At 41.0% G+C, this 22,081-nt stretch overlaps 1 protein-coding gene across 7 annotated transcripts; it reads right to left on the reverse strand.

The window, feature by feature from the left end:
- Window positions 1–7,107: 7,107 nt before the first annotated feature.
- LOC120065060 (methyl-CpG-binding domain protein 1-like) lies at window positions 7,108–21,523 on the reverse strand. 7 transcript variants are annotated; one of them, XM_039015736.1, is made up of 17 exons: window positions 21,418–21,523; window positions 19,536–20,252; window positions 18,875–19,018; window positions 18,442–18,580; window positions 17,998–18,320; window positions 15,399–15,481; window positions 15,173–15,222; window positions 14,840–14,980; window positions 14,703–14,756; window positions 14,463–14,483; window positions 10,798–10,896; window positions 10,343–10,507; window positions 9,935–10,144; window positions 9,711–9,782; window positions 9,249–9,335; window positions 8,917–9,093; window positions 7,108–8,675 (listed from the first exon to the last, which is right to left on the reverse strand). In XM_039015736.1, the coding sequence occupies exons 2-17, from the start codon at window positions 20,018–20,020 to the stop codon at window positions 8,199–8,201; spliced, it is 2,727 nt and encodes a 908-aa protein (XP_038871664.1). In that variant the 5' UTR covers window positions 20,021–20,252; window positions 21,418–21,523; the 3' UTR covers window positions 7,108–8,198. The 7 variants fall into 7 exon arrangements, with proteins under 7 accessions (XP_038871664.1, XP_038871663.1, XP_038871665.1 ...); XM_039015735.1 differs by having other exon boundaries at window positions 21,342–21,495; XM_039015737.1 differs by having other exon boundaries at window positions 21,321–21,495.
- Between the last annotated feature and the right edge of the window lie 558 nt (window positions 21,524–22,081).

Consider the following 22,081-nt stretch of genomic DNA (forward strand, 5'->3'; position numbering starts at 1 on the left):
AGGATTGTTAAGCCTTTAGACAATTGAGACATGGATTGTGTACAGTGCCTTTGGAAAGTATTCTAAAATAATAAAAACATGTACTCAGCCATCTACACACAATACCCCATAATGACAAATGCTCTGGATCGACGTGTACGACAGCGTGTTCAAGTTGACACCAATTACCACCCTTTTTCTTAAGGCACAGTGCATTCAGAAAGTATTTGGACTCCTAGACCTTTCCACATTGTTACATTACAGCCTTATTCTAAACTGGATTAAATACATGTTTCCTCAATCCACACACACACTAGCCCATCATGACAAAGCAAAAACATGTTTAGAAATGTTTGCACATTTATAAAAAAATAAAACCGAAATACCTTATTTACATAAGTATTCAGACCCTTTGCTATGAGACTCGAAATTGAGCTCAGGTGCATCCTGTTTCCATTGATCATTCTTGAGATGTTACTACAACTTGATTGGAGTCCACCTGTGGTAAATTCAATTGATTGGACATGATTTGGAAAGGCACACACCTGTCTATATAAGGTTCCACAGTTGACAGTGCATTTCAGAGCAAAAAGAAAGCCATTAGCTGAAAGGAATTGTACGTAGAGCTCCGAGACAGGGTTGTGTCGAAGCACAGATCTGGGGAAGGGTACCAAAAAATGTCTGCAGCATTGAAGGTCACCAAGAACACAGTGGCCTCCATCATTCTTAAATGGAAGAAGTTAAGAACCACCAAAACTCTTCCTACAACTGGCCGCACGGCCAAACTGAGCAATCGGGGGAGAAGGGCCTTGGTCAGGGAGGTGACAAAGAACCTGATGGTCACTTTGACAGAGCTCTAGAGTTCCTCTGTGGAGATGGGAGAACAACCATCTCTGCAGCACTCCACCAATCAGGCCTTTATGGTAGAGTGGCCAGACAGAAGCCAATCCTCAGTAAAAGGCACATAACAGCCCGCTTGGTGTTTGCCAAAAAGGCACCTATAGACTCTCAGACCATGAGAAAAAAGATTCTCTGGTCTGATGAAACCAAGATTGAACTCTTTGGCCAGAATGCCAAGCGTCACGTCTGGAGAAAAACTGGCACCATCCCTACAGTGTAGCATGATGGTAGCAGCATCATGCTGTGAGGAATTTTTTCAGCGGCAGGGACTGGGAGACTAGTCAGGTTTGAAAGAAAGATGAACGGAGCAAAGTACAGAGAGATCCTTGATGAAAACCTGCTCCAGAGCGCTCAGGACCTCAGACTGGGGTGAAGATTCACCTTACAACAGGACCATGACCCTAAGCACACAGCCAAGACAACACAGAGGAGTGGCTTCGGGACAAGTCTCTGAATATCCTTGAGTGGCCCAGCCAGAACCCAGACTTGAACCCAATCGAACATCTCTGGAGAGGCCTGAAAATAGCTGTGCAGCAACACTCCCCATCCAACCTGACCGAGCTTGAGAGGATCTGCAGAGAAGAATGGGAGAAACTCCCCAAATACAGGTGCGCAAAGCTTGTAGCGTCATACCCAAGAATACTTGATGCTGCAATTGCTGCATAAAGTGCTTCAGCAAAGTAATGAGTAAAGGGTCTGAATACTTATGTAAATGTAACATTTTATAAATGAGCAACAATTTCTAAAAACCTGTTTTTGCTTTTTCATTATGGGGTATTGTGTGTAGATTGATGAGGGGAAAAAACGATTGAATCAATTTTAGAATAAGGCTATAACTAACAAAATGTGGAAAAAGTCAAGGGGTCTGAATACTTTCCGAAGGCACTGTATGTGTGCAATTCAGATGGTGAATGGGCAAGACAAACGATTTAAGTGCCTTTGAACGGGGTATGGTAGTAGGTGCCAGGTGCACCAGTTTGTGTCAAGAACTGCAATGTTTCTGGATTATTCACGCTCAACAGTTTCCCGTTTGTATCAAAAATGGTCCACCACCCAAAGGACATCCAGGCAACTTGACACAACTGTGGGAAGCATTGGAGTCAACATTGGCCAGCATCCCTGTGAAACGCTTTCGACACCTTGTAGAGTCCATGCCCTGAAGAATTGAGGCTGTTCTGAGGGCAAAAGTGGTGCACCGATATGACATTTTTGGCCAATACCGATATCCAATATTTTCCTTGGCAAAAAAAAAATACCCGATACCGATAACCGATATTTACAAATTTTGCGGCCTTTTAAGGATTCTAGTACAGTTAAATAGTTAACACACATACATGGATGCAGCGGTCTAAGGCACTGCATCTCAGTGCAAGAGGCGTCACTACAGTCCCTGGTTCGAATCCCGGCCCGTGATTGGGAGTCCCATATTGCGGCGCACAATTGGCCCAGCGTCGCCCGGGTTTGGCCGGGGTAGGCCGTCATTGTAAATAAGAATTTGTTCTTAACTGACTTGCCTCATTTAATAAAGGTTACACACACACACCACTCTGACCAAAAAGTTATTTTGTTGGCATTTACGTATGTCCCCATTACCAGTAAAACATAAACAAAACCTATTTATTTCACTTACTTGCTGTGCTGTTTCGCTGTTCATTTGTTCAGTCGTTTCATTCTCAACCAGGATTTCATCATACATGTCAAGCAGTGAAGTTTCAGCTCTGTCTGTCCGTGGCCTCTTTTCCTCAGTACGCACTGTGTCCATTTCCATCTTGTCCAGCTGTGTATGTAACATTTCACGTAAACCCTGTTTCTTGTCTGCATCGAAGTAGCGGTCCTTGTACATAGCAACGAGCATGGTGGCGACACAGTGAAGAGAGAATGCCACCGAAACGCTTGTTCACAGCCTGTCGCCAGTTTTGTTGAGCAGGCGTTTCAATGCCATGACCGAGGGTATCACGTCTGCTGCAGGCGCAGTTAATGAGCTTATTTCTTCAGTCAGTTGTTCGAATGGACCTAGCTGGTGTGTTCATGTTTCCAAGTTTCAAACATGTTCTCAAATGCATTGAAATGGCAGCAGCGGTATGAGAACCAGCACATTCATGGGCATGAAATATGACTTTCCTCAGTACGAAATCCTCGTTGACCCACAGTGCTGTCAGACTCAGCATGCTCATGGGGCTGATATCGCTGGTCCAAATGTCAATCATGAAGCTAATAGCAGTGACGCTATTACTGTGTAACTCCGGTAGGGCAACATCTGATAAATAGCACACTTGGTAACTTAGTGTGTACCGGTGCTCGACCAGTCGGCGAGCCAACATCACCCACGACAGAGAACGGTTGATTGTCAAGGGCAATGAATTCCATTATCTTGGCTTTAATGGATTTCGCCTTTGAGTTGTCTCGCTGAAATGTTCTTACTCATTCAAATGACTGCTCAACTTGTTGACTGCTCGATCCACACAGCAGACATTGTTGGCTAGGTTAGGAATGCATGTGTAGCACTACATTTTACGTGGCGTCATTACGTCATGTACCTACGTTATATAGGTATGCACATCAGCTTTGACATCGGTGTTGGCATTTTAAGCTAATATCGGCCGACTCCGATATCTTCACCAATATATCGTGCATCCCTATTAGGAAGGTGTCCTTCGTGTTTTGTACACTCAGTGTATGTCTGGTAGCTGATAACTACATTCATGGAACATCAAGCCAGCTGCTCAAATCCTGTCAGTCCGTTCCAGTTCAACATCCAATAAATGGCATGGACATGGTGTCTCCTTGGCGCAACAGCCAATTATATCTTTTGTGTTCACCTGAGTCTGAAAACTCAATTTCCACACATTGTGAAGTGGAATTGACTGTACACAAGGTCAGAGCATGCTTTATAGAAAAGTAGAATAATAATTATACTTGATTTATATGAAACAATGACATGATGAGGAAGGCCAAACCAAGAAGGACAAACCAACCTGCAGCTTTAGTTAACTTTGGCTACAAGAAAACAGTGTGCACAAACGATACTCCTAGACAAGCATTCAAAAAGGTTTACCGTCTGCCGCCCACTGATTTCCAGACCATTCTTTAACTTCATGGATGTACTGTGACATCCTCTAATGGTCATGCTCAATGAACTCAAAGACCATGTGAAAAGGATAACTTCTAAAGTGATCAGTGCCAAGCATCACTGCATTTGCAACAATATAGAAAATCCTTTTCTGAGAACACTGCAGTGTTCCCAGACAGACCAAAGCGGCAGCAGCAGTGAATTACCCCGAGGCGCTGTCCGGGTGAACAGATTTGGACAAGTACCTCAGATCCTGGCAACTCTGGATATCCTTGTTCATTAATGTTTTTATAATAGTGTTAATATCAGTGCCGGTCAATGAGTGTGGGAACATGCACAACCTACAGACCTTGTCTCTAACAACTCCACTGTTAAAGCTGAAATTATAAATATATATAACATAATTAACCATCTTAAAGGTTGAGAAAATAAATAAATATTTAATTATGTTGGATAGTCAGATAATAACAGGGACAGATTACATGAAAATAGCTTTTGAGAACAACAAGTAAAGGCTCTAGGTAGTAACTGTATAAACTATTGATGGGCCCAGTGTATGTATGTATGTTCCATATCATCATCATATGCAGCAACAGCTCGAGGACATTAAAGCCACCCCATCATACATGTGCCTCAGTAAATTCTACAAACGTAGTATTCCGAATAAAATCTTGATATCTTTTTGAAATGTAGTATGTGTCCAACATATGGGAATTCATCAATGTGTCATGATGAAATGTCAAAATGTAAGGTACAACCAGAAGAAATCACAATCCAAAATAGGTGTTTTGGTTTTTCATGTGACAAGAACACAGTGGGAAGGCGACAAAAATATTACAGTAGCAGTGGTGAGGTTGTTGAATAGAAGATATATAATAATAAAAATGATATTTAAAAAAGAGCATGCTACATGTGGCCACCTCCCCATTCAATTAAGCCCAGCTTAAAAGGCTAAAATAGCAGTAGCCTACCCTACATCTGCATAGATGCTGCAGATGGACACATTAGACTGGTACAGCCTAATCAAAAACAGCTGTGGGTTGATGAAGGCATCTCATATTGCATTTCTTAATTGCATTGCGTCAGGAAAGACTTTGAATGCACGTTTTTGTTCTAAAGTAATTCTACAAAATGATATTGCAGAAGGTTTTACTTGCCTGAAAGGGAACCCCGTGATGACGAAGATTTGAATCTCAAATTAATTAAGACGTTCCATGAACTCATGGCTTGAGTATATTATTGGCTATAGGCTAATATTTTCCATGATGTACATACTGTTACAACGAAGAGGACATATTAGAGCCTATAGAATCCCCATCACTGGGAGTATGACCGGTGTGTGCGGAGGTCTCCATGGTGCTGTTCAATCTGGTAATGCCACGGGAGACGGCCCGATCAAAGCGCTCGAGGTTATGTTCTTTGACTAAAATGTCACAGTGTAGCAATCAATGGACCATTCGCTACAATTTCACGATATTCTTCTTCTGCTTATCCAATGTGTCTCCATATTCCAATTGAAATGCATCAGCTGCCCCTTTCTCGCGCGTCTACAACCCCCATTCTCCCTTGCGTCGACGCCTTCCGCATCTCAAACGTGAAATCTGTCTTCGCGGAAAAGGTTGTCCTACCTAGTGCAACGGACAAGATATAGAACGTTTTGAATAGCAGGTTTCATATCACACAGACCTATTAGTATAATTTCACTATCGGTCATGTTTCAGAATTAAATAAATACCTGCGTTTTGCCTACATTTCCAATCCGTGGCGCGCTCCGTGTCGTCCTACATTATAGCCTATACTGTTTGCTAAATTCACAAACCATGGCCACCACACCTTGTATGTAAATTAGTAACGTGCTCAAACCTTGATAAAGAACCAAATAGGCTTGTAGCTAGAATACCAAGTTTTTATTTTCATACGGTCCTTCACTGCCTCCTGTTGTAGCCTAACTGACATTTTACAATGAATCCTATCCTGATAAAAAAAAATGTATTTGCCCTAAATAATATATAAATTCGTATTATGGATCAGAGCCACAAAACTAATGGCCAAAATACTTATATTTTCATCACTTTTTTGGGGGGGGGGCTTTATTATATCACCAGCATTTTCCCACTTTACAGATGCATATTTCTCCACGATACCAACAGTTACAAAGAAACCATATGGAATAACTGTCTGAAGTAGAAGGAAAAAAATGCACTGATCAGCCCCATAGGAATAGAATTCACATGCTTCAAACAAGGGGCAATAAGAGGGATTTTTAAAAATCATGATAGAATAATTTCGGGGTTTAATTATGATTTTTTAAATACAAATATTACTTATAGAAATAAAATGTTTTCAAAAATAGCTGTACAGAAAACGAAATAGTGCTTAAATTTGAGCACATCTGTATTTTTCAGATGTATATCTGAAGAGTACATCTTCAACAGAGAGATCTGACTGTAGTTACGTAGCAACGTTTCCATGAGCACTGTGAAAGATACAGCACAACATGCTTAATTCAAATCAAGCAAGCCATTTGGCTGTGGTTCTCTTCAGATGATGATTGACAGTGGCAATAGGAAGATAATGCTTATGAGAATTATCACACTGTCTGTCACCCTCTAGAAGAGGTTCTGGAAGCCCTTCTCTCAAAACAACATTGTGTTATATGGTTGACAATGTGATAATCCCATCACAGGAGTTTGGTGGTACCTTAATTTGAGGATGGGCTCGTGCTAATGGCTGGAGAGGATTCAGGGAAACGGTACCAAATACAGGTTTTTGATGCCATTCCATTCGCTCCATTCCGGCCATTATTATGCACTGTCCTCCCCTCTGCAGCCTCCTGTGAATCCCATCCATGTAGGTCTTCAGTTGGGGCATTGGTTTCACATATTGATTTGCAAATCAATAATCTAATCAAACAATACTCATGTGCTAATGGTCAATAACTTGTTTGAAGGTTTCTTACTTTCCCAAGATAATCAGTGGTTTATCTACATGAGGAAATGTGGACGCACTGACCGTCCACATTGAGCACTAAACAGAAGAAAAATAAACAGGACACACGGCTCACATTGGACGTCAGAGAGCAGCTGAAAGCTATATCTGTATTTTGTACTAGTTCTCCAATCAACCTGAACACCTATTGGAAAAAAGCAGGCTTTAAACCCTCATGATTTGTACATTTATTTGTAAGACAGACTAACAAAATGGGATATAAAAAACACGTCCCTCAATTTCTTAACAAATATCATTGCAAAGTCTAGTGGTAAAAGCGTAAAATACTAGACAGTCCTGGTTGTCCATCGCCAGCAGACTTGAGATGTTCTGTAAGGGCAGAGCTGTGATGCTCTGTACTGTGACACTGCTAAGTGCTGGTGACTCTTAACCCTGCGCTGCGGCACCAAATGTTCTTAAGGCCAGGCACCACAGGCTGAAATTACATCACAGCATCTACCTATCAATTTTTAGATTTGTTGGTATTTTGGTCCATTAATATTAGTATTTTCAAAAAGTAAACAAAAATGACAATCTTGATAATAATGCATATTTTCATTAGTTTATCATACTACAGTCATCAAAATGTCATTAATGTTAACCACTTTAAAATGGACATACATCCATCATTTCAAAGCCCACTACATTGGATTACACAATTTAGAAACCCATTTCATAGAAAATGTAAAAAAAACTGAACTATATGTAGTAACTTACTTTGAAGAGATGGTGATTGGGTCTAAATAGGTGTTTGTTAGTCTAAATTCAGTGTCCTTGTCTTTAACTGCCAATTCCGAAAAGTCAAGACTCTTCCCACACGCCAACTAATTTCCCCCAGCTTCAGAAGCATCTGTATTCACCAAATAGTGAACCTTAGATATATTCTCATACTTGCCCAGAGGGAATTGAATATGTTTTTTTTAATGTGCCAAAATGCATTTTACTTTCATATCTTTAGTATTTTACAGATAAAAATATTTTTAAAGTATTTGTCCACAATGCACTGAGTAAGTCCGATCCTGGAGTGTCTTAACAATACGAAACCAAAAATATTTAGACTGACTTAATCCAGTGTCCAGACTTTTTTTTGTGTTGGATATGTAAATATTTAAATGAGATGTCACCTAATTTGTATATTTCAATTTTTAAAAATCTGAAATTGTAATACAAAAAAATATTATTTGTGTCTACATTCAACTGTAGAAAGTTGATTGTGATATGATTAAGGGGGGGGATCCCTATTACGGTGTGGTGTCTGGCCTTAATAGCTGCAGGATAAGGCCTTACACCTCGCACAGTGCTCTGTTTCTTTAAGTACCAGAAAGTCACAGGTTGATGCCCGCTCAATGATGATTGGAGCCTGGCTGAATGGCTGCTCCTTGGTCGGGACCCCCTGGCACACGCTGTACTTCTCCAGATCCAGGAGCAGGTTCGCCACCTGGGGCACAGATGTCAAGCAGGATGGGTGAGCTTCATACAGCGGGTGGGTGAGTAGCAGCGGCTGGCCCTGTACACAGATCTGATAGTAGAAGCTCGGGTCAATCTGCACGGTTGTGTCCACCATGTGGGAGAGCTTAGAGCACTGCAGTAGCTGTAGTGTCGGGCCCTCCACCATTATGGCAAACCAGAGTGTGGGGAGTGCAGAGCTGTGAATGGACTTCAGTAGCTTTAACAGCTCATGTTCTTGGTCGATCCCACTTGTTCCTGCACTGTCAGCCAGACTGAAGATCTGAGTGATCTACACAGAACATAATAGGGGTAACAAAATACAGTTGGAATCAATTCCACTCCAAATAGAGTCAATTACAGATTTACTTTCACATGTATCTCCTATAGAATATTTTAAAATGAAAAATCCAAGCATAATTGTAATCCCTAACTTCCTGTAGTTTGAAATTGAAAGGTAATTATTGGCCTTAAATATCAGTTACAATGTTGTAAAGTGTACTTATGCACCAAAGCAGGAAGTGGTCACTTACCATAGGTGTGACCTCCTCCACTTCTGGCTCCCCAGACGGCGTTTCTACATCCGTGTCCACACTTGGCCTTCCTCCGTTCATCCCACTCTGTCTGTCCGGAGCTGCTGAGGACGTATTCTCAACTGGGGGTTCAACATATTTCACCGCAGGGTCTGCCGGTTTGAACAGTGTGCAATACTGGGCAATAAGAAAGAAATACACCATTATACCATACTCCAGTCTAAATATTAAAAAGGTAAACACTGAAGAGCACACTAGTCATGGGATTTTATTATACTGTAAAACATTACATGCTTAAGAGAATTTCAATAAGGTAGAGAAGGGTGACTCACTGCTGGAGAACTTATAAGGTTGAGGATATCTGGTACATGCTCCAGAAGTGAATTATTTTTGACAATTTCCACAGTCTCTTTGTGAGCCTGTAAAATATGAAAAATCTGTTGAAAATATTGTGCATTGGAAAGATAAGAGCATTTTTAACCAATATAAAATGCCAAAAGGCAAATGCCACAAAAGTAAACCTAAACAGAAGCTTAAAAAGGGAAAAACCATTGCATTTTGCACCATCATGATGTGGCCAGTGACACTTTGCTTCTTGAAAGTCCTAGATCTTGAAAACCTGACTGCTGACATGCATAACATTTTTGGGATCAACAGTGGACTAATTACATTTACATTTACATTTAAGTCATTTAGCAGACGCTCTTATGAGAGAGAAGAAAAGAGAAAAAAAAAGGAAAAAAAAGACCAAAAGATAGGTTTGAGTTGATGTTCTCTTTAAGTTTGATTCCAACCTGGACTGTCGGTATATGGTTTCTGAAGTTCTCATCCTGGGGTTTGCTGGGAAGCATAGGGCGCCAATGTGCCTACAACAATAACAGACACAATTAATGCACATATCAGTATTTGCATGGAATCCTGTACTCAAGACAATGTGACGTTAAGATGGGACAACAATAATACAACTTTTTAAACATTGCCTTTCCCTATCGTGCCATCTCCACATAGCAGTACTCACTGTTTCCATGTAGCGATAATCCTCTTCTTCCTGCAGTGGCTCGTCTTCATCATCAGTGAACTCCATGTCCACTTCCAGATGCGGTGTTTTTCTTTTCTTTGGGGTTGTCTTGCGACTGTATGTAAAGTGAGGCCTAGGCCTGCCAAGCTGCACCCACCCCTCTTGGGACCCAAAATCAGTCTGGCCCAACTGAAAGGGCAACAAGTGTCTCTGTCAAACACATACATACACATAAGAGCACCATTGAAAGCGTTGTTAGGAGTCCATTCATGGCATAACAATGAGTACGGCCATTGCTTAATTCCAAACAAGGACTAATTCAAACGGTACTTTCAAAAAATATTGTCACCCTCAAAATGCTCATACGACTGACAATTATTTCAACATAGGTGAGTAATCAACCCTTACCATGGCCTGTCTCTGGCACTGCCGTAGACGGCACTTCTGTCTCTTCTTATTGCTGCCTCCAAACTTGGGTTTGTCTATGCAGAAATCACAAGTGCCACAGTCTGTCCTACTATTACAGGCTTCACACTTCCCACAGGAGCGCCGCTTACGTTTCCTCACCCAAGCCTGAAAGTCAGAATGATAATTAAAATGTTTTAAAAAATTACGAATCATTATTTGTACTACTATCGTTAAATGTTTTTTATATTTTTTATTACAACAAGTACATGTCACTGTCTAGATATTCAGTGGACCGATATAAGGTAGCTTGTTGGCCCAAACTGTGACCAAATTCAGATGGAGACCTCACTAGGAAGAACAGGGTTTTAATGTGGGCCAGCAGAGGGCAATGTAATTGGCCAGCAGAGGGCACTCCTAGATAGAAGTGGGGTAAGATATCTTGAAGCAGAGCTCACCTCATAGTCAGCATCATCACCATCAAACTCTTCATCGTCATCTTCTATATCGACATTCACAGAGAAGTCCTCAGGGTCACTGTATTGAGAAGTGGAGTTCTGTGGGAATAATGAGATTTATCTATTCTGCCCTCTCCTCTTTATTGAATACCAAATCAAATTTTATTTGTCATGTGCCAAATACAACCTTACTGTGAAATGCTTACATACAAGCCCTTAACCAACAATGCAGTTAAAGAAATAGAGTTAAGAAAATATTTACTAAATTAACTAAAAAATAAAACAAAAAGTAAAAATAACAAGGCTATATACAGGGGGTGCCAGTACCGAGTCAATGTGCGGGGGTGCAGGTTAGTCGAGTTAATTTGACTATGTTGGTAGGGTTAAAGTGACAATGCATAGATAATAAACAGCGAGTAGCAGCAGAGTAAAAACAAAAAGGGTAGCTGTGCCACTAGAGATTCTGGGTGCGAGTCCAGGCTCTGTCGCAGCCGGCCGCAAACGGGAAACCCATGGGGGGCTCACAATTGACCCAGCGTCGTCCGGGTTAGGGGAGGGTTTGGCCGGCAGGTATGTTCTTGTCCCATTGCGCACTAGCGACCCCTGTGGCGGGCTAGGCGCAGTGCACGCTGACACGGTCGCCAGGTGTACAGTGTTTCCTCCAACACATTGGTGCGGCTGGCTTCCGGGTTAAGTGGGCATTGTGTCAAGAAGCAGTGCGGCTTGGTTGGGTTGTGTATCGGAAGACGCACAGCTCTCAACCTTTGCCACTCCCGAGTCCGTACGGGAGTAGCAGCGATGAGGCAAGACTAACTTCCAACTGGATACCACAAAATTGAGGGAGAGGTTGTTGTCACATTGAGGGAGAGGTTGTTGTCCTGGCACCACACCTGCCAGGTCTCTGACTTCCTCCCTATCGGCTGTCTCATCGTTGTCGGTGATCAGGCCTACCACTGTTGTGTCATCAGCAAACTTAATGATGGTGTTGGAGTTGTGCTTGGCCACGCAGTCGTGGGTGAACAGGGAGTACAGGAGGGGACTAAACACATACCCCTGAGGGGCCCCAGTGTTGAGGATCAGTGTGGCAGATGTGTTGTTGCCTACCCTTACCACCTAGGGCCAGCCCGTCAGGAAGTACAGGATCCAGTTGCAGAGGGAGGTGGTTAGTCCGAGGGTCATTAGCTTAGTCATGAGCTTTGTGGGCACTATGGTGTTGAACGCTGAGCTGTAGTCAATAAACAGCATTCTCACATAGGTGTTCCTTTTGTCCAGGTGGGAGAGGGCAGTGTGGAGTGCGGTTGAGATTGCAGATCTGTTGGGGCGGTATGCGAATTGAAGTGGGTCTAGTGTTTCCGGGATTATGGTGTTGATGTGAGCCATGGCCAGCCTTTCAAAGCACTTCATGGCTACCAACGTGAGTGCTACGGGGTTGGTAGTTATTTAGGCAGGTTACCTTCGCTCTCTTGGGAACCGGGACTATGGTGGTCTGCTTGAAACATGTAGGTATTACAGACTCGGTCAGGGAGTGTTTGAAAGTGTCAGTGAAGACACTTGGCAGGTGGTCCCGCACATGCTCCGAGTTCACATCCTGGTAATCTGTCTGGCCCCGCGGCCTTGTGAATGTTGACCTGTTTAACTTCTTTGGGGTAGGGGCAGTATTTTCACGTCCGGATGAAAAGCATGCCCAGAGTAAACGGCCTGCTACAAAGCCATAAAAGCTAGAATATGCATATTATTAGTAGATTTGGATAGAAAACACTCTGAAGATTCTAAAGCTGTTTGAATGATGTCTGTGAGTATAACAGAACTCATCAGGCAGGCAAACACCTGAGAAAAAATCCAACCAGGAAGTGGGAATCTGAGGTTGGTCGATTTTCAACTCAGCACCTTTTGAAGATACAGTGGGATATTGGTAATGTTGCACTTCCTAAGGCTTCCACTAGATGTCAACAGTCGTTAGAACCTTGTCTGATGCCTCTACTGCAGGGGTGTCAAACTCATTCCACGGAGGGCCTAGTGTCTGCAGGTTTTTGGTTTTTCCTTTCAATAAAGCCCTAGACAACCAGGTGTGGGGAGTTCCTAACTAATTAGTGATGTTAATTCATCAATCAAGTACAAGGGAGGAGCGAAAACCCGCAGACACTCGGCCCCCCGTGGAATGAGTTTGACACCTGTGCTCTACTGTTTAATGGGGCTGAAGGAGAGAGGAATGAGTCAGGTCTGCCATGAAGTGACCATGCTCTGACCATGCGCGTTCACGTGAGAGCGAGCTCTATTCCATCGCAATTCTGAAGACACAGGAATACTCCAGTTGGATCATTATTGAAGAATTATGTTAAAAACATCCTAAAGATTGATTCAGTACTTCGTTTGTCATGTTTTTACGGACTGTAATATAACTTTTTTAACTTTTCGTCCGTACTTTCCGCTGGACCTGCCTGCGCATCGTGAGTTTGGAAAGTGTACTGAACGCTAGAACAACAAGCAGGAATTTGGACATAAATGATGGACATTATCGAACAAAATGAACATTTATTGTGGAACTGGGATTCCTGGGAGTGCATTCTGATGAAGATCATCAAAGGTAAGTGAATGTTTATATTGTTACTTCTGACTTCTGTTGACTGCATAATATGGCGGCTATATTTGTGTCTTGATTGGGCTCTGAGCGCCGACTCAGATTATTGCATGGTTTGCTTTTTTCGTAAAGCTTTTTTGAAATCTGACACAGCGGTTGCATTAAGGACAAGTGCATCTAAAATTCCATGCATAACAGTTGTATCGTTTAGTATTCCTGTAAATTGATGTGGCTCTCTGCAAAATCAAAGGATGTTTTGTGACTTCTGAACGTTAGGCGCCAATGTAAACTCAGATTTTTGGATATAAATATGAACTTTACCGAACAAAACATACATGTATTGTGTAACATGAAGTCCTATGAGTGTCATCTGATGAAGATCATCAAAGGTTAGTGATTAATTTTATCTATATTTCTGCTTTTTGTGAATCCTCTCTTTGGCTGTTATTCTGTGAATAGGCACTCACCTAACATAATCGTTTGGTTTGCTTTCGTCGTAAAGCCTTTTTGAAATCGGACACTGTGGCTGGATTTACAACAAGTGTATCTTTAAAATGGTGTAAAATACATGTATGTTTGAGGAATTTTAATTATGAGATTTATGTTTGAATTTGGCGCCCTGCACTTCCACTGGCTGTTGTCAAGTCGATCCCGTTTAACGGGATCTCAGCCATAAGAAGTTAATGTCCCGTTGGTAGGATAGTCTCGATCATAGATCATCCAGTTTATTTTCCAATTATTGCACGTTTGCCAATAGAACGGATGGTAGAGGCGGTTTACCCACTCGCCGATGAATTCTAGCAAGGCATCTCATCCTCGGCCACCTGTATTTCCGTCTTCACGCGAATGACGGGGATTTGGGCCTGGTCTCGTGGAAGCAGTATATCCTTCGCGTCGGACTCATTAAAGAAGCTCTTTTCGGTCATGAGACGATAGCAGCAACATTATGTACAATATAAGTTACAAACAACGCGAGAAAAAAAAAAAACATTATTATTAAATTACATTCATAGTTTCCTTTGCATATTAAATGATTACTAAGATAAGGATTAGAGGAGTATTATTAGAGAGGGCTGGGTATTGTTACCTGCAATTCTCTGCTGTCAATCTGCAAAACAAATGCTTTACATTCAGTTATGGGAGCTTTTCATGGAGGTGAAGAGAATATTCCAAATTCACTGCCAATGTTCATATGTGGACTTGTGGGACATACTGCTCTATATTGAGTAAGCATAAGCATAAGAGATATGAATAGACAATAGCCTTCTGCATTTGTCATATACATGCAAACTAAGATATCCTAGGTAATGGGATTCTAGAAAATTACCTTAAAATTCGCCATGGGATAGGGATCCAACATTTGGGGACCATCAGGTTTATACTGAAATACACATACATAAACAATCAAAATAAACTACCACTTGGATTTCTTCAATCTCTGTCTGTTCTTTGGTCAGTCTGTACCTTGAGGATAGGACATTTGCATTTGCGTTTCTGACAGCGGACACGTTTTCTGGTGTCAGGGTTCAGTGTTTTTTTGCAGTTGGCACAACTCCCACAATCTTCTGTGGTAAGGCAAGCCCTACAGTTACCACAAGGAATCCACTAAAACAGACATACGGAATTCTGGAGTTAGAGTATTCCTATCCATTTAGACCTATGCTGATAAATCATTGTTTAACTACGTAAAACTGAAATAAGAGTCAAAAATACAAAACAGGAAGTCGAGGAGCATGCACGCATGTTAAAAACAGAAATGGGAGTAGTAGACTCGTTAGTTGAGGAAAACCTGTTTACCTTTCTGAATCTTTGATGAAGTGGAAACTTGGCTATAGCTGGATTGTTGGCTAAAAGCAAAGAGGGATACTGTTAACACAATATTAAACATATACTTCATAAACAGTAAAAACAGGCACATTTACAATGTTTTTAAACTTAAAAATATGTCAATTCTGTTGCTCTTTAAAACAAATTCGTAAAATGGTTTTCCTTTAATTGGATTGACACTAAAGAGTTGACATACCCCTGCATATGGTGCAACAGGGACTCTTCATCTGCCTTTCATACTCTAAGCCTGTATATGAATTACCACAAATGGCACAGATGCTGAAATAAAGAGTATCGAAGCAAGTTACCTAAGGTACCAAGTGCATAATATCACAATCATTCTCAAGATATTAACATCAACCCCTACAATCACTCCCATGTATTCTTTGCTTATTTTACATTAAAAAAAGCTCTATATCAGGGGAAAACACTCAAGCAGACATGCAAAAAAACATTTCCAATTCACACATGCGTATAATAGGGCAAATATAAGCAAATAAACAAATATGTACTGAACAAAAATATTAACGCAACATGCAACAATTTCAATGATTTTACTGAGATACAGTAAATCTGTCAATTTAAATAAATTCATTAGTCCCTAATCTATGGATTTCACATGACTGGGCAGGGGCGCAGCCATGGGTGGGCCTCAGAGGCCCACCCACTGGGGAGACAGCCAATCAGAATGATTTTTCCCCAAAGGCGCTTTTTTACACACAGAAATACTCCTCAGTTTCATCAGCTGTCCGGGTGGCTGGTCTCAGACGATCCCGCAGGTGAAGAAATCGGATGTGGAGGTCCTGGGCTGGCGTGGTTACATGTGGTCTGTGGTTTTGAGGCCGTTTGGACGTACTGCCAAATTCTCTAAAATGACGTTGGAGGCGGCTTAAGGTAGAGAAATTAACATTCAATTCTCTGGCAACAGCTCTAGTGGACATTCCTGCAGTCCACATGCCAATTTCACACTCCCTCAAAACTTGAGACATCTGTAGCATTGTATTGCGAGACAAAACTGCACATTTTAGAGTGGCCTTTCATTGTCCCTTCACAAGGTGCACCATGCTGTTTAACTTCTTTGTGATATGGGGCAGCATTTTCACTTTTGGATGAATTGCGTGCCCATAGTGAACTGCCTCCTACTCTGTCCCAGATGCTAATATATGCATATTATTATTACTATTGGATATAAAACACTCTGAAGTTTCTAAAACCATTTGAATGATGTCTGTGAGTATAACAGAACTCATATGGCAGGCAAAAACCTGAGAAATATTCCAAACAGAAGGTGAGAATTCTGAGGCTGGTCGATGTTCAACTCATCGCCTTTTCAATTCCCTGTAATATATGGATCTGTTTGCACTTCCTACGCCTTCCATTAGATGTCAACAGTCTGTAGAACATGGAATGAAGCCTCTAGTGTGATGTGGGGCCGGATGGGAGGTGTTTCAGTCAGTGGTCTGGCAGAATGCCAGTTCCTGTTCACGCGCGTTCCAAACGATATCGTCTTGCTTTCCATAACTTCTAGAGACACAAAGGAATTCTCCGGTTGGAAGGTTATTGGATAGTTATCATAACAACATCCTGAAGATTGATTTTCTACTTAGTTTGACCAGTTTATTCAACCTGTTATATAACTTTTTGAAGTTTTCGTCCAAGTTCGCCTGCATCTGCGCGAGCGTTTGGACATGCTAGCAAAAGTAGCTACTTAAACATAAGTAATGGACATTATCGAACAAAACAACGATTTATTGTGGAACTAGGATTCCTGGGAGTGCTTTCTGATGAAGATCATAAAAGGTAAGGGAATATTTATGATGTAATTTCGTATTTCTGTTGACTCCAACACGGCGGAGAAATATTGTTATATCTGAGCGCCGTCTCAGATTATTGCATGGTGTGCTTTTTACGTAAAGTTTTTTTGAAATCTGACACAGCGGTTGCATTAAGAACAAGTGTATCTATAATTATATGTAAAATATGTGTCTTTCATCAAAGTTTATGATGAGTATTTCTGTTATTTGACGTGGCTCTCTGCAATTTCTCCGGATATTTTGGAGGTATTTCTGAACATGGCGCCAATGTAAACCGAGATTTGTGGATATAAATATGCACATTATCGAACAAAACATAAATGTATTGTGTAACATGATGTCCTATGAGTGTCATCTGAAGAAGATCATCAAAGGTTAGTGATTAATTTTATCTCTATTTCTGCTTTTTGTGACTATCTTTTGCTGGGAAAATGGCTGTGTTTTTCTGTGGCTATGTACTGAGCTAACATAATTGTTTGGTGTGCTTTCCCCGTAAATCCTTTTTGAAATCAGACATGTTGGCTGGATTCACAACATGTGTAGCTTTAATTTGGTGTCTTTCATGTGTGATTTCATGAAAGATTGATTTTTATAGTAATATATTTGAATTTGGCGCGCTACATTTTTTCTGGCTTTTGGCCAAGTGGGACGCTACCTTCCCACATATCCCAGAGAAGTTAATCAGCTTCTTGATATACAACACCTGTCAGGTGAATGGATTATCTTAGCCAAAGAAGAAATGCTCACTAACTGGGATATAAACAAATTTGTGCACAAAATTTGAAAGAAGCTTTTTGTGCTTATGGAAAAATGTCTGGGTTCTTATTTCAGCTCATGAAACATGGGACCAACATGTTACATGTTGCGTTTATATTTTTGTTCAGTGTATATATAGCCTAAACCCTGATTATGTATGAGGAATGTGTAAATTTAAATTCTCAGAGATAAAATTATAGGATAACATAGGAGCATTTGACTCACCAAAAGAAGGGCTCTGAACCAGCCATCCCGTTGATGGAGACTGAAAGTGATGATGCAGGGCTCAAGGGCAGTTTAGTTGCATTTTGCTTCATACCTTCCACATCATGAGCGACAGAAGCTGAACTAATCTTAGCAAGAGACGAGTTCGTTCTTGGGGGAGTGGTATGTTGGAGGTCTTTGCTTGGCGTGCCCATAGAGCTGCGACTCAGAGGGGTCAGTCTGTGATGGGAGTCAGGACTGTCTGCCCGGTCCCCTCTGTCCTTCAAGCTGGACTCTGAGGAAAATCCACAGTCCACTAAGGGAGGAGGATCCTTCTGTATGTTCTAACAGACCATGGGTTAGAATAGACAAGATGGGTTTGTTAGAAAATGCATTCAAATTAGTGAAGTGAAAGAAAAGGTATAATTTCAAGTAAATACTGGGAGCTTTTTTTTTTATTATTACCGTCTTTCTCGCACGCAAGGGCTTGGGTTGTCCAGCACCCCTGAACACCCCTGCTTTGTAATCAAACATTGTCATGTCCTGAGTATCTGCCAGAACTTTGGAAAGCTCAACCCTACTTCTCACACGCTCATTACTCGGACTTCAGGTTCACAGAGAAGGGAATAAAGATAGTGTGATCCATTAGTGGCATCAATGTTTTATAAAAAGTTAACTTAAAGCATATAATACTGACAATGAAATGAATGTGCCTGTATTATTAAGAAATTGGTTTTACCGTGTTTTTATTTCAAACCAACGGCTTATTCAAACAGGTACAGCAAGTGAGCTCTCGTAAATAACAATGAACCTCATGTCATGAGACAATACCAATGGTTAAAAATCTAGACTGGACCTTGGTCTAAAAATTAATCCAGTTTTGCCAGAATGTTTTTACCTCATGTAATAAACGTCACTCTGTCCAACACTAGAACCTGAACGACGAACAACCGCTTTGCGCTTCCACCCCTTTCCAAGTGCCGGCCAGTCCTCCCAGCCCTCTTCAACTGTTACTCTTTTCTTCCGTCTATAAACAGAAAACCTGGCATAAAATAAAAACAAGTGTCAGCAAAGTATATCAGCATAAGAGCATAAAACATAACAGCAGAGCATATCGACTGGCTAGTCTGTATAGTTTGACCGTCTACATATTTGCTACAAGAAAGAACATTTGGGGCCCATTACAGCAGGTTGACGTTAATTGTGATGAATCTTGCCCTGGAGGCAGAACTGAGCAATTTCTGCTTGATAGGCCAACTGCAAAGACCAAATTGTCTATATTGCAAAAAATATGAAAATAAAAATGTGCTTTAGGCCTTAATTTAATGTTACGTCAAGATGTCAAGATTCATGACAAAAAAATAAAAAATAAACTGCCCCAATTCACTGCCCCAGATAAATCCTTCTTTAAAAAAGGTAGGGTACTTTTATGTTGGGGAGTAAATTAGCCAACTTCTGTATTGATTTATGGGCCCTAGAAATCCTGACATGTTTTAATAACATTGATACAACAGCAGCCAAAGCTAGTCAAATCAAGTGTCACATCTCACTCAACATACAGGTTGTTGCTGTTGATTTTCTTCTCAAGGTCTGCCACGCTACCGCTCCTTTCGCTCCTTTCGCTCCCTGCAACACTCTCCTCTTCGGCGTCCCCTTTGCCATTCACGCGTCGCTCCCCCATCGCAAGGCCCAAGTTCCAACCCTGTGTGTCATCTTCATAATTGTCATCCTCCAGGGGCTCAAACCAGTCTACAGGTTGTTCCTCAGCAACTCCCCCTGGGATCTTCTCTGTCTGCCCATGGCCTGTCATCACAGGAACAGAGGTGGCATGGTCCTGAATGTCAAGGCTGTCCGAGGGAGCCAGGGCCTCCAGTGGCGATAGGACCTGAGAGGTCCTCTCCATCCCATTGTCCCCGACCTCAGTCCTCTCCTCCCTTTCTATAAGTAGATCATTTGTAGGTTTTAGTACCTCTCCATTTATCTCCATGTCTTCCTCTCCTGGCCCTCTCCCGGAACCTAGGTTATCCACCAGTCCTTCATTCATTTCTGGGGCTCTATACACTCATGAAGCCACAGGTCTAAATGTTCTCCAAAATGTTCTTGAACAACGACTTCCAAGGTTCACACATCCAAGACTTTGCATAACAATACAGAGGAGTGCTCACATCCAGTGGGGTTCTAGAGTAACTCAAGCATAAACTTTGCTTCTCTGTATATGTGCTTGCATTCCCGCAGGGCTTCCCAAAAACTTCAGTCTTCCCATTGATGTATAGGACCTGAAAAGATAAAGTTGAGAAATAACAGCATTGGCTTTATGCAGGCTTTTAGCAGAATTTCACATGGGTATACCCTGAATCAATGCATCCACATCATAACACCATCCCAATACAGTCAGCTGAGCTGTTCAATAAGTTTCAGCCTAATCAAGCCACTGACATTAATCATGATACTTGCTTGACTGACAGTCTGCTATTGCCAGAGACTGCTACTCATAATATATTTCTGGCTTGACAGTCAGCTGTCCGGTAATTGAAAGTGTGTAAATTTTGTTAACAATTAGAAACATCATGTGGAGATTTATATGAAAATAATAGGTACTTCGTTTTTATTAGTTGTATGGCTATTAGTAGTTGTACACCAACTTTATTTTGTTGTTAATAAAAAAATATATATATATTATTATTTGACAGTATTTGCCATATTATTGTTTCTACGGGTTTTTTTTACACTTGAAACGAGATGGAGCATCATTCAAGACATTGCATCCTCCACAATGTCAAATATATTCAGACATGTCAATTCCTATCTACTGTAACGTTAGCTACAATAATCAAACCAACGTTAATCAATAACTCTAACAATGTAACAGTTAACAAATGTTCCTCTCCCCTATGTATTGATTATTTTAGTGACGGCGTTACCAGATATTTGGTAAGAACGACATAAGTGTTAGCTAGTAGCATCACACAGATAAGCTAGTTAACGTACGTTAGCTAGCTAATGCTACCATACTTCGTCGCCTTTTGATTGTTAACTAACGTTAGCTAGATAGCTAGCTTGTTAACATAGCAGCTAACGTTAACAAGCAAACGACAATTCACGACCACCATGGCAAAAAGACTAAAGTAATTTCAAACACATTCACATATTAAAACCAAAACCGCGAAACAGCTACCGAGATACCACAGACAAATATATGAAACATATTAGGGCTAACGTTAGCTAGATAAAGTTACCTATTCATATAATCCTTGTTAGCGGAAGTATAGCTAGATCAGTTAGCCACATTAGCTAGAAAAAACGTCGTTAGCTGTTTATTGGACTGAGCTAACGAGCTAACCCACCACTTGCGAGGAGAGACATACATGTGATAAATGGACGCAGCTCCAAAACAAAACAGCATAAATATTTTCAAAACAGCATCAAATATCGAAAATTTACCATCGACGATTAAGAACCGGAAATTACATGCAACATAACAGGAAACACAAATTAAACGCAAATATGGATGCTTGGGTCGTCCCTACCCTCTACCCCTGACTATTTCTACTGCTACGTTAGTTTACCCCTACCTTACCTTAACCTAAGACAGTGTATATTACATTGACAAGACATTCGCGTGACCGCTACAACAATGGAAATTCATGTCCTCAAAGATGGACTGCAGGCGGGAGGAGGTGAAATCAGGTGGGACCATTCTAGCCAATAAGAGGGCAGATTCTTGTGTGACCAACATGCCGTAGAGATAGATATATGTTATTACAACATGTATTTATTTTATTAACACTTTATTAACAACTATTAACACTGTATATAGACATAATATGACATTTGAAATGTCTTTATTCTTTTGAAACTTGCGTGAGTTTAATATTTACTGCTCTCTTTTTGATTATTTCACTTTTGTTGATCCATTTCACTTGTTTTGGCAATGTAAACATATGTTTCCCATGCCAATAAAGCCCCTTGAATTGAATAAAGGACTCATCTTTGTATCTGTGACATTATAGCATCTTCTACAGCATGGGCAGTGCCAGAGACTATCTCCATTTTAAAGTAGTCAATTTTCTTCTTCATTGGCTGATTGCTTGAAAATCATAGGAAT

The sequence above is a fragment of the Salvelinus namaycush genome, chromosome 20, assembly GCF_016432855.1.
Source record: "Salvelinus namaycush isolate Seneca chromosome 20, SaNama_1.0, whole genome shotgun sequence".
In the NCBI taxonomy this organism is placed as follows: Eukaryota; Metazoa; Chordata; class Actinopteri; order Salmoniformes; family Salmonidae; genus Salvelinus; species Salvelinus namaycush.